We start from the raw sequence: 13,900 nt of genomic DNA, 5'->3' as shown, positions 1-13,900 counted from the left end.
TGCAACTTTATTTCATGTGTTCGTCCACGACACCTATATAACGTTCTGATATGGTTTTGTCGTTTACCAAAACTTTGTCGTATTTCGTCAAGTAGTCAAGTTTTTCTAGGATTATATCAGTAAAGTTATGTGAGTATTGTTACATGTATGTGGTTCTTATACTATCTACAGAAAAAATATAAAGCACACCTGATAACAAATATATCAAGTTGCTTCTTTTATCAACTTTTTCAAAAATATCATTATAACAATTCAAAAGAAACAATTTCTCTTCATTTTATAAGCAGATCGTGAAATCAAAGTTCATTCCTACACCAGAGACATAGAAATTGATGTTACGTTTGATGGGACACGTAAAATGTGAAAGATAATGACATTTATAAAACCGAGGTTGTTTTATAAACGACGAACTATAGATGGCGCTGCTGTGGGGTAACCCAACGTACGCGTGTATTAACAATATCATTAGTTTAATTTACAATATGTATATATAAAGACAGGGAGACAGACAGAAGTCGTAACACGTGGCATCCGTGTAAAGAAGTAAGTTACGTAAGAAGCTACACGTATGTCTCGCGGTACCTGTGATGTCTTATTTGTTTAATGATAAAACCGGTGGTCTTTAAGCATAGATTTCTCTATGAACTTAAGAAAAATATTCTTCTAACTTTTTAACATATTTTTCACCTGACTACTTAGTATTTCTAGCCATTGAGTCTCTTACGCATCTACCTTACCAACGGTGTTATCCTGCTAATGATTTCAAATCCTCTAACTGGTTTATTATGTATGATATTATTCTGACAAGGATTTCGAGTCAGTTAACTGGTTTAGGTATCATGATATTATCCTGACAAGTATTTCAAGTCATTTAACTAGTTTAGGTTGCATATCGTATTAGTATAATTGTTTCTCCGTCGCACCAAACGTGCTCGTCCTTTCAGCCATAGGGGCGTTATAATGTGGCTGTTAATCCCACTATTCGTTGGTAAAAGAGTAGCCTAAGAGTTGAGTGGCTGGTGATGACTAGCTGCCTTCCCTCTAGTCTTACACTGCTAAATTAGGGACGTCGAGTGCAGATAGCCCTCGTGTAGCTTTGCGCGAAATTCAAAAACAAACCAGTCATTGTTGATTTTGCTCTAACTCTTACTATTTTTTTTTTTATTTTTGTAAATTTCACTAGCCTTTATTTATTACATAAGTTAATGGTACTGATTTAACCTTACTAAGGTACACATAAGTTCACGGATTTACAACGCTAAAATTAGGGGTTCGATTCCCCTCGGTAGGCTCAGCAGATAGCCCGATGTGGCTTTGCTATAAGAAACACACACACAAACACTTTTATTTTTGGTGTTAGTTTAAATTAGACTTAAATCACGTAATAAAAAAACTTTGAAAAACTCTTACCACATACTGTGTTTTATCGACGTTTTTGAATGGAATTATTTTTGAGCTTGTCGCTTACTTATTTTTCTTCTTCGAGGTTGATAAAGTTTGAATTGGAGAAAATTATGTTCGTCACTTCCCAGTTTTGTTATTGTAGAAGACGGACTTTAGCGTGAACGACAGAATGGTAAATTCAAAGCACGTGATTCTATTGGAAGTCCAAATTATATGGAAATTAGTTTTATCGGCACTGCTCTAAGAAAATAAATGCTTGATTCAGTTCAAACTACCACGTACTTTAACAACATCTCATAATAACTACTTCAGGCACCTGTATAAATACAAGGTTCGTTTATTGGCGCACTTTGTTAGCATGGTCACTACCTTAGAAAAAAATGCATTAGGCAGGTGGCGATTTTATCAAATTTATGATCTTATCACACAGTGGGAGTGGGACTTGTATATACATTTTAATTTCCTAATGTAATTACCGTGACACGTGTACACTTGCATCGAGACAATAGGTCATGACATGACAAAGATGAGTGGTTTGTAGTTTATTAGCCTGGAGGACCTTTAGCTGTCAAGTGAGTGGTTTGTTGCTTATGTTAGTCTGGAGGACCTATAGCTGTCGAGTAAGTGGTCTGTAGCTTATGTTAGTCTGGAGGACCTTTAGCTGTCAAGTGAGTGGTCTGTAGCTTATGTTAGTCTGGAGGACCTTTAGCTGTCAAGTGAGTGGTTTGTAGCTTATGTTAGTCTGGAGGACCTTTAGCTGTCAAGTGAGTGGTCTGTAGTTTATGTTAGTCTGGAGGACCTTTAGCTGTCAAGTGAATGGTTTGTAGCTTATGTTAGTCTGGAGGACCTTTAGCTGTCAAGTGAGTGGTCTCTAGTTTATGTTAATCTGGAACTATCGTGCCAGAATTGTTTATTTTGTTGTACATATTGTATGTAAGGAAAGTTTTCATGCAGCTATTTAGGAAAACTGTTTCTATATCCTTTTGAATGACACAAGTCCATGAGCTTTCATTAAACAGTTGAACCTTATTATATATTTTTGAATTACACTCTCATTAAATCGTCAGATGAATTATATTACACATTTCTGAGTGCAGCAAGCTTCTCTCTAGTGTATATCGAAGTTGGTGACCCGGGTTCGAAACCGTGCGATCTCACAGAATATCCTCTTCCATTTTAGGCTGTGATTGCATTATAAGAGTGACAGCTAACCCTCAACATAAATGAATGGTGGTAAGGTTATGTTGGTTGGCTGTCTTCCTTTCCTTCTGGTTAGTACTTTAATATTACGAACAAGGGCAGGAGCCCTCTTAAGCTTCGCCATAGTTAGAAAAATATAACACAAGGATATGTTTGTTTGTTTGTTGAGCTATAAACGTCACGAACTAACGAATAATGAAATGTTGTGGTTATTTATAAATATTATTTTTAGCAAACTTCTATTAGTGCTTATTACACTTTCGGTTAGTGCTTTTTCTATTTCGTCTTCAGTATTGAGTTTAGACAGATTTATCGGAATCTCAATTTTCGTTAAATCTTTCTCAAATGTAAGAGATCACTATTACGCCCCCCTACAAAAAAAAAAGTTTCACGATTTCCTTTCAAAAGAAAAACAAATGTATACAACTTTTATCATTCAGCTAAGCCTAATACTGTTTCCACCTTCCTACTGTTTATGTGCAAGTTTGAAAAGCTTTGCTTTTATTACATCCTGTGAACTCGAACACTCCTTCGTTATAAGTCCTTCATCGTGATTAATTCTTACCTACAATAATGTTGATAATTATTTTTCACACCTATTTTTGAATTTATAGCCAATATTTTGAAAATTTACCTTTCTAGTTTATTTGTGTGAGTAACATGATAAACATTAATTGTATTTTTGCCTCATGTTACCTGTCACCTTATAGCAAGATACTATGTTGGTTGTCATATTGTTCAAATTTGTGTTATTTTGCTTGTCATATAGTTCAAGTTTGAATTATTTGGCTTGTCATATTGTTCAAATTTGTATTATTTTGCTTGTCATGTTGTTCAAGTTTGAATTATTTGGCTTGTCATATTGTTCAAATTTGTATTATTTTGCTTGTCATGTTGTTCAAGTTTGTATTATTGTACTTGTCACTAAATAGTTAATGTCTTTTCCCCATAGCAACATAACAAATTTGCTAGTTGTCTTGTTATTTTCAAAAACAAAAAAACCTATGCGATTTCTAAGAACGCCGCAAGACATTTCGATTGTTCATGATAGACAACTTTTAAGCTGAATAAACATTTCCATACCGAATCTGCTATAGTACACCTACCTTACTGCTCTCATAATCCCATGCGAATATCTGTCTTAATGCAGTTCGAAATTTTCTTTAAACAACCTTTTAGCCGACACCGTGTCTTCATGTAAATATTCATAGCAACTATTGACCAGGAAAAAAAAAAACACTGGCTGGCGGAGAGCTTGGAGGTTAGGGACTTGGAGATATCGGAGTGTGGTTATCGATATGTTTCATGTTTGTAACCCTAACTAAGACTTACGGAGTTGTTTAACTCTTTTCTCTTTCAGTTAACGTAGTTATATTTAAAACGAAACGTTTATAGCATAACTAGTGACGTCGTCTGCCTGGGTAGCAACAACTTTCGATTTTTATTCTCTCAACATATCCTCACAATTCTTTAGTCACAATATGGTAACATGGTTGAACAGTTCTAGTTAGAACGTCATCAGTTGTCATGTGGTAACGTGATGGAACAGTTTCAGTTAGAACGTCATCAGCTACCATGTGGTAACGTGATGTAACAGTTCCAGTTAGAACGTCATCAGCTACCATGTGGTAACGTGATGGAACAGTTCCAGTTAGAACGTCATCAGCTACCATGGGGTAACGTGATGTAACAGTTCCAGTTAGTACGTCATCAGTTGTCATGTGGTAACGTGATGTAACAGTTCCAGTTAGAACGTCATCAGTTGTCATGTGGTAACGTGATGTAACAGTTCCAGTTAGAACGTCATCAGCTACCATGTGGTAACGTGATGTAACAGTTCCAGTTAGAACGTCATCAGCTACCATGGGGTAACGTGATGTAACAGTTCCAGTTAGAACGTCATCAGCTACCACGTGGTAACGTGATGTAACAGTTCCAGTTAGAACGTCATCAGTTATCATGTGGTATGTTGTTAAATCCACTATAATCGACGAGGTTTTGAATTAAGAATTTTAATACCTCCATGTATATGTTAAGAACCACCACCATTCCATGGTTAATTTGTTCGGACAAATACATTTCGCTTCACCAAGGATTGTTTCTCAACGCGCGTGTGTGTTTGGCGGGAAACGTTTTCTAGTCTTCATTGACGAACTTATTAGATGCTTCCAAACAGTGTTAACGATTTTGGTATTCACGGTCTTATTTAATCTGTGAAATATTTTATCTTGTTCTCAACTTCTAAATTACCTCGAATCACAACAAGTTTTACGAAACCACCTGATAGAAAAACATCACAGTACAAGCTGTAGCAGAAAGTTGGATGTTGATTTCACGTAGTAAGGAAATCATTTGGAATCAAAAGCCTGTCTTGACCTATTTCGATAACTCGGTCACTAAAGGTGACTAGGTGTTAACCTTTATGTATGTTTTTCAGCAAGATTACTGGAAATCGGCTGAATGGATATGACCGAAAGTTGCTATATACCTGGATTACAACCCAACTTAGAAATGATTGGTGTTTTAAGGGTTAAAATTGTCGAGATGTCACAACAAGGTCACTGAAACCCCTAAATTCCTGTCTGTTGACATGGGGACTTGCTCTATAATTTAGTCCCCCTCTGGTACAACGGTAAGTCTTCGAATTTCCAACGCTAAAATCAGGGTTTCGATTCCCCTCGGTGGACTCGGCAGATAGCCCATTGTGGCTTTGCTATAAGAAAATACATACATACACATGCACACGCTCTATAATATTGGTTAAAAATCATTGGATTTTGACGAAACATAGTGGGCGCGTTTAGAATATTATTCATTATTGTCCTGTCAAAAATAGTCCATGTCCGTTGATAACAACTGCCATACGAACGCACTTTCGTATTTTTGAGAGCCAAACATATTAGTCATGTTCTCTTCTAGTTACTATCAGTTTGGGGGTAAGAAAGTTAATGACTATCCGTCTATTTTAGATTTTGGAAGATGTTGTGTAGAGTAGAGAGAGTTGGAAGAAAGAGTTGTGTAGCGTAGAGAGAGTTGGAAGAAAGAGTTGTGTAACGTAAAGAGACTTGGAAGAAAAGTTTTGTAGCGTAGGAGATTTGGAAAAAAGGGGTTGTGTGGCATAAGGAGATTTGGAAAAAAAGGTTTTGTAGCGTAAAAAGATCTGGAAAAAATGTTGTGTAGCGTAGAGAGATTTTGAAAAAAAAGGTTGTGTAGCATAGAGAGATTCGGAAAAAAAGGTTGTGTAGCGTAAAAAGATCTGGAAAAAGTGTTGTGTAGCGTCAAAAGATCTGGAAAAAATGTTGTGTAGCGTAGAGATTTGAAAAGTTATATGTGCAGCTGCAGAGATCTGGAAAAAAGGTTTTTAGCGCAGAGAGATTTGAAAAAGAGATTTAGAGGCACAGAGAGATCTGGCGTGCAGCTTAGAGAGATTGGAAAAAGGTCTTGTAGCAGAGATCTGGAAAGTTTTATAGCGCAGAGAGATCTGAAAAGTGTTATTGCAGCCGCAGAGAGCCGGATGTTGCGCAGTAAGTTGGAATGTAGCAGCCGCAGAGAGATTGAAAAGTTGTTGCGCAGCGCAGAGATCTCTGGTTAGTGCGCAGTTGAGAGAGATTAAGTTTATGCAGAGATTGGGAAGCCGTTGCGCAGCGCAGAGAGTTGGAAAAGTTGTGTTGCAGCGCAGAGAGCTGGCGCTTGTTTGTTGTGCGCAGAGAGATTGGAAAGAGGCCGTGTAGCACAGAGAGATTTGGAAAAGTTGTTGTGTAGCGTAGAGAGATTTGGAAAAAAAGGTTGTGTAGCATAGAGAGATTTGGAAAAAAAGGTTGTGTAGCATAGAGAGATTTGGAAAAAAAGGTTTTGTAGCATAGAGAGATTTGGAAAAAAAGGTTTTGTAGCATAGACTGAGTTGGAAAAGTTGTTGTGTAGCGTAGAGAGATTTGGAAAAAAGGGATTGTGTGGCATAGAGAGAGTTAGGAAAAAAGGTTTTGTAGAGCGGAGAGATTTGGAAGAGAGGTTTTATGGCGTAGAGAGATTTGGAAAAAGGGATTTTATTACGTAGAGAGAGTTGAAAATTGGTTGTATAGCGTAGAGAGAGTTGGAGGACATTTATGTTAACGTAGAACGAAACAGTTAAGAAATGTCTGAACTAAAGTTAACATTGACTGTATTGACTGTGTTATTTCATGGACCAATTTCTATCGTTTTACTTTTAATCCGTTAGTTGCATTCGGTGTTTTTAGTGTTCCGTTGTTTTAATATGTATTTATGACGGAACAACATTTGAAAATAATAAAAAATATAAAAAAATCTGTTTGTTTGTGTGTGTATATGTATACATAGTTTAATTCTGGACTGCTTGTTGGCTACTATATGATAACGTATTATACTAAAATTCAGGGTTAGTTACCTGCGGTGAACACAGTGTAAATATCCTATTACGCAGCTCTGTGCTTAAACAAAAACTATATATCTTCTCTCTGTCTGTGTATCTTTGTATGTACTGTAATAGTATCTAGTGTTGCTTTTTTATTATGAGTTTCTATCTGGATTTTACGATTCTTTACGTTGTCAGCTAATCAAGCTATATTAATCATTTTCGAAGCCCGAAACGAATTTACTGCTTGCTCACGGATACGTCTCCACTAAGTCTCCAGTGATGAACGTAAAGCTGCCGGATCCGAGAGACAGGGCCGTGAATAACAAAGAACGTTATTAGTAAGTTGAAATAGACGCGTGGGGCTCAGCATCTCAGAATTACGGTTTACTTTTTATTCTCGTTTTCAGGTCTTACTGGAGCATTTGGTTTTGTGTGAAGGCTCTTTGATAACCTTACACAGTATATTATTCCTCAGATAAATTTTTCGTTTGTGATCTTGCCGCTAGGAGCAGTTAGTCTTTAAAAAAAAAGCGCACGAGTGAAACACGGCGTTTTAGTTCGCGAGTTTATAGTACACCTTAATCCACCAAGGTGTCTCAATCTGTACGCGAGTTTAGAGTTTGACCTTAAATTTCACGGTGGTTTTGTAAGTTGCACACCCTCATCTTGATGGTACTGAACTTAATGAAAGCGGTTTATGAATATTACTTGATCATTCTCGCACTAAGTAATCACCATTTTGCGTAACGACCCTGAGGTTTGTTCGTTTTCAAGTACAAACTGTTAGCTCAAAATTCCATTTTTTGATCGATTTGAAATCTAATTACAGTCGCAGCTAACGAAGATTCCCTCTTGTTTTAATCGCAAAATCGGTCTTAGTTATTTTATTTCAAGCAATTCCAGTCAAGAGAAGTCAAGTACTATAAGTACGCACATACACAGAAACAGAGAGAGACAGGTCTTGGCTATTTCAAATGTTGTATTTCTATTACCCTTGTTTCGGAACATATATATACACCAAAATTATGTACAGAAAATTATGTGAAAATGACGTAATTATGTGCTTGTGTTGAGAAGACAAAACTTATAGTAAAAAGAAAAGTACAACGTTTATGGGCATAACTTCGTGTACATATTCTGAGCTAGGGTTTTCAAAGATCCATTAAAACGTTTAATATACTGTGAAGATGCATTTTCGCTTTAATACTTTATAAAAGGTGTACAAGTTAGTAACTATATTACCAAAAAGATGGCAGCACACGTCAATAATGTTTTTAATTGTTGTTTTTTATTGAATTACAATATCCACATAACAAAATCATTATAATTTAAATAATAATAAAGCATAATAGCCCTCGAGTAGTTTTGTGCGAAATTCCAAATTCCATGTTGTAATTCTAAATTAAAATATTCCACAAAACAAAGCTTAATTCTAATTATTAAATCTTATTAAATTCGGGACATTTTATCAGCAAATCTGAAGGAATATTTTAATTTAGAATTACAACATGGAATTTGGAATTTCGCACAAAGCTACTCGAGGGCTATCTGTGCTAGCCGTCCCTAACTTAGCAGTGTAAGACTAGAGGGAAGGCAGCTAGTCATCACCACCCACCGCCAACTTTTGGGCTACTCTTTTACCAACGAATAGTGGGATTGATCGAAACATTATACGCCCCCGCGGCTGGGAGGGCGAGCATGTTTAGCGCGAAGTGGGCGCGAACCCGTGAATTACGAGTCGCACGCCTTACGCGCTTGGCCATGCCAGGCCTAGAATTACAACATAGTGTCGTCTAACCAAAACACTTCATTTTAAAATCATTCACGTTAGAAAAAATGGAACAGGTTTTATATATATATTTACAAAAAATATGACCCAGCGGTTATTGCACTGGTCTGTGAAGCCGAAATTCTATGGGTTTATTATCCGTAATCGCAAAATAATAAAAAATAAATAAATAATCGCGAACTGGACTTTTGCTTCAAAATTAGGGATTACTAACGCAGATAATCACCATGTAGTTTTGCACAAAACCTTACAAAACAAATAATAATAATAATAAATATGAGGGTCAAATGGCCAAGGTAAAGAAGATACAATTGGGGCAAACTATAGACATTTTCTTTTTTAAGCTAGAGATGGTCACTACGTTAGGCTTAAGGAAACTGAAGACATTCTCGTTAGCATTTTAATAGACCTTTTGAACACTATGGGCAAAAAAAGCTATTTAGAAAACTCTATTTCATGTTGTAGTGAATTGAAGGAAGATGAGACAGTGACAGGAACGTGTATGTAATATATATGTAAATATTTCTCACCAGTTTTTAGTAGTGTATTGTAATATGGACCATGTGTGGGTATTGGAAACGTTTTATGCAACGAAGAAATATGTCGCCATAAAAAAATATTTCGCAACATGTTTTAAGCCAGCACAAAGGACTGATCTTCCGTGAACTATCAATCCGTAATTTTATTTCGGTTATTATACTATTGAGCCATGAAACTGGTGTGAAACCATACTAAATCTTGTGTCACACACGGAACTTGCTATAAGAGAAAGGATAAAAGGAAAGTATTAATAAGGCTTAACTATTTTTTAAAAGAAAACTTTTAAAAACGGCTACTAATAAGGCTTAACTCTAAAAAAGGAAACTGTAAAAATATTAAAATTGAATTTGTAAATTGAACTAGAAAATATTTATTATTGATAGCACTGGAAAAAAAACAGCATCATAAAATAAATAAAAATTAATGTTATTAAAAATAATGGTACATTCGGGCTTCCGTATAATCCAATTTTTGAACTAAGCCAATAACTTCCTACTTTCCATGATTTTAAAGGCGTTCGACTCGTAATCTGAGAGACGCGGGTTCGAATCACTATTGCACAACAAATGCTGGCCCTTTCAAACATGTATGCATTATAATGTGACGGTCAATCCCACTATTCGTTTGTATAAAGAGTATTCCAAGAGTTGGCGATGACTAGCTACCTCCCCTCTAGTTTTACACTACTAAATTAGGGACGGCTAGCGCAGATAGCCCTCGTGTAGCTTGCGCGAAATTCAGAAACAAAAAATCCATGATTTTGTTTCAGTTCAATTTGTTTTTAAAATACATTCTTTATAAATGTCTGAATTTTAAAGCACGAGGCACCATTTCAGTAAGAATTTTAGTTTTAACAAACAAAACTATAAAAAGATTTTAAGTAGTTAATACAGTCAAACAAAATAGATACTTTGTATCATTACCGGAGAAGTATTAATTTGGAACTGCCTTCCTGTGAAATATTTTACCAAATTACTGCTTATGAGCTCATGAATTTATTGAACCCAACGCCTTTAGAAACATAGGACTGCTATTTTATCTCTCCTCACCAAAAAATAAAAATAAAAACTATGGCTATTCAGTTCATTCACTGATGGAGTGGTATTAGTGATTCACATGAGTGTCTTTACCTCATTATTTTATCTTTCTTTCCAGTGATTGCTGAAAAAAGGTGTAATAAAAAAGTAACTGTAGGTTAGCCAATCTGCTATATGGAGAAAAAATAATAATTTAAATTCTACATTTTCGCGTTTCTAGTTCGATATTTTTGTAATTTTGATTTTTATCAGCTGTGACAGTTTAGTAGCGCTACTTTTCGACACAGTTTAAAGACGCGAAACGAATATCAAATCGAAACCCGCGTGTTTTAATTAAATATCGTAATATTTAATATCGTAATAAATTAAATAACTTAATTATAGCATTTTTCTTTTAAATAAATTAATCAATTTGTAAATATTTCATTAAAGAAACGTTGCTCTTGTTGATAACATTTAATCAACTTTAAATTAATTAATATCCTTACGCGACAATAACAATAAAAAGAAGGAAAGATGTTTCACTAAATGTCCTCACAAATATTTTTGTTTCTACTTATAAAATTACATTGAATAGTGTACAGTTCTGTCGAGAACACAGGTGGAAAATATTGTGAATTATTGTTGTTTTGGCGCATTAGTTAACCTGTGGCTAAAAATGTACTAAAGTGTTTTTCAAATGAGCAGTTGTGCTTGTATTCTCCTGGAATAAATGTTTTAAACTGATCAGGATATTACCAAAAGGTAATTATGATTGGATACGAAGGTACCAAAAATTTGGTATACGATATGGTTAAGAAATAATAAAAATAATAGCGAACGTTGAAAGTTATAGTTGTCTAGTGAACAATAATCAGTTGACAGTAAGAGTAATGAATACAGTAACTAAGGTAATCAGAGTAATGTAGTGAACACCAATCAGTTGACAGTAAGAGTAATGAATACAGTAACTAAGGTAACCAGAGTAATGTAGTGAACACCAATCAGTTGACAGTAAGAGTAATGAATACAGTAACTAAGGTAACCAGAGAAATGTAGTGAACAACAATCAGTTGACAGTAAGAGTAATGAATACAGTAACTAAGGTAACCAGAGTAATGTAGTGAACAAGAATAAGTTGACAGTAAGAGTAATGAATACAGTAACTAAGGTAACCAGAGTAATGTAGTGAACAAGAATAAGTTGACAGTAAGAGTAATGAATACAGTAACTAAGGTAACCAGAGAAATGTAGTGAACAAGAATCAGTTGACAGTAAGAGTAATGAATACAGTAACTAAGGTAACCAGAGTAATGTAGTGAACACCAATCAGTTGACAGTAAGAGTAATGAATACAGTAACTAAGGTAACCAGAGTAATGTAGTGAACAAGAATCAGTTGACAGTTAGAGTAATGAATTCAGTAACTAAGGTAATCAGAGTAATGTAGTGAACAAGAATGAGTTGACAGTTAGATTAATGAATTCAGTAACTAAGGTAACTAGAGTAATCTAGTGAACAAGAATCATTTGACAGTAAGAGTAAAGGAATGTTGTATTTTTAAATAATATCCCACTTTTATTTAGCATCGTTGCTAACATTATTTGATTATTTCTAGTTACCCTAATCTGTCGGAGGGAGGCGTGTGTCAGGTTTACAGAGGAGCAACTTGTTCAGAGTACATCGCCAATAAAACCGTTTACTTCAAAACTCTCCGAAGTCAGGGGTTTTTAGAAGAGAAGTTGGCAGCGGCGTTTACCGTCATTGCCACTTCTCATGACATTTCTGTCCAGTGCCAACATTTTGCCTTCCCTTCCTTCTGCCACTTCGCTTTTCCCCTCTGCGACGGAACTTCACCTGTCCCGAAACCCCGACAGGTGTGTCGCGACGAATGCGAGGTGCTGGAATATAATATGTGCAGTTTGGAGTATTCCATTGCCAAGCGTCATCCCTTGATTGGCCAACAAAATATCCTACCTGTGTGCGCGGATCTGCCACCTATCGGCTCTGTGGAGAGTCAGAAATGTGTTCGGCTGGGAGTCCCTAATGCTGTACAAGTTAACCCAAGTGAGATATTCATCTTTATATATATTCGTCATTTTTTAAATTTCTATCATTCATATAAGGGTTTGTGTGCTTTTCTTTTAATTACCATAACTGGCGTAAATGGAGATTATAAAGATTTAAAAATATTTGTGTAACGCATTGAGAGACATTGCTTATTGGCAGTTGAGTTTCAATACATTTTGTTATCTAAATCTACACTAACCTGCTATAAAGATGCCTGGATCTAGGCCTATTGAAATCTCTGCTCGGTCTGAAATAGTATACTGAAGAAGGGTGCTTCAAACAGTCGTTCCCCTTTAGTTTCGCCCTCCTCCGCTGACTCAGCGGTGACCTCGAGCGCTTATAACGCACACATTCGAGGTTATTTCCCTGCAGCGAGCGGGACACCCTACAGGTAGGTGACACTTCATTTTCTCTGTCGAACCAGACAGTTTTGGTAAGGCCCGGCATGGCCAAGCGTATTAAGGCGTGCGACTCGTAATCTGAGGGTCGCGGGTTCGCATCCCCGTCACGCCAAACATATTCGCCCTTTCAGCCGTGAGGACGTTATAATGTGACGGTCAATCCCACTATTCATTGGTAAAAGAGTAGCTCAAGAGTTGGCGGTGGATGATGATGACTAGCTGCCTTCCCTGTAGTCTTACACTGCTAAATTAGGGACAGCTAGCACAGTTAGCCCTCGAGTAGCTTTGTGCGAATTTCAAAAACAAACAAACAAACAGTTTTGGTAAATAGAAAATTTCATCATAATCTCCTACTTCACTTAAAATGGACTTGAAAAGGAGATCCGACTAGTTGTCTGTGGTACACATCTGAACATGTTTCCGGGTATGTAGGAAAAACAAATGTACCGTATAATGCAACACTTAATCATCAGGTTATCCGATAAGTAATGTCCAAAAATTTAATACAAAAAGTGCATCATCATTTCTGTCTTTGTAGAAGGCTTTAATAACTAAAATATGTAGCAGGACATGTATAAAAATGTTCAGACAGATAAAAGAAACTAACCCAACTCCACTTTTCCAGATCATTAATCAAATAAACCCTTGTGAAGATGGATGTGTCCGAGAAGCACATTAGGTATATAATACTTTATGAGTTTAAAAAAGGCAACAGTGCAGCAGAAACTACACAAAACATTCAAGGTGTTTATGGTGTGGAGTCTCTCAACGAAAGAAAATGTCAAAGGTGGTTTCAGAAGTTCAGATCAGGTGACTACAGCTTAAGTGATTCATCACGTTCAGTTCGTCCAGTTGAATTTAAAGATGATTTGCTGCTGGCTGCACTTGATGAAGATTGTGTTGTAACAGTTGAAGAACTAGCACAGAAACATAATTCAACCCATTCAACAGTTCACCGTAATCTGCAACACCTTAGAAAGGTGTCAAAACTTGGAAAATGGGTCTCCCATGATTTAATAGAAGCCAACCTTAGAGCAAGAGTGGACATTTGCACTTCTCTGCACACCTCGTGAACGTAATTCACCTTTTTTTGGACAGGTTAGTGACTG

At 36.1% G+C, this 13,900-nt stretch overlaps 1 protein-coding gene across 4 annotated transcripts in view; it reads left to right on the top strand.

Moving 5' to 3' along the window:
- Positions 1 to 13,900, top strand: part of LOC143240641 (inactive tyrosine-protein kinase transmembrane receptor ROR1-like) — a 98,355-nt gene that overhangs the window by 75,216 nt on the left and 9,239 nt on the right. For all 4 annotated transcript variants that reach the window (XR_013021869.1, XM_076483397.1, XM_076483398.1 and 1 more), the window contains one exon: positions 11,939 to 12,387. Coding sequence is in view for 3 of the 4 variants with exons in the window: in XM_076483397.1 (XP_076339512.1) it covers positions 11,939 to 12,387 (449 nt within the window). In the remaining variant the exon portion in view is untranslated. The remainder of the gene's footprint in view (positions 1 to 11,938; positions 12,388 to 13,900) is intronic.

The sequence above is a fragment of the Tachypleus tridentatus genome, chromosome 13 (genome assembly GCF_004210375.1).
Source record: "Tachypleus tridentatus isolate NWPU-2018 chromosome 13, ASM421037v1, whole genome shotgun sequence".
In the NCBI taxonomy this organism is placed as follows: Eukaryota; Metazoa; Arthropoda; class Merostomata; order Xiphosura; family Limulidae; genus Tachypleus; species Tachypleus tridentatus.
This window is presented reverse-complemented; position numbering and strand designations above follow the sequence as displayed.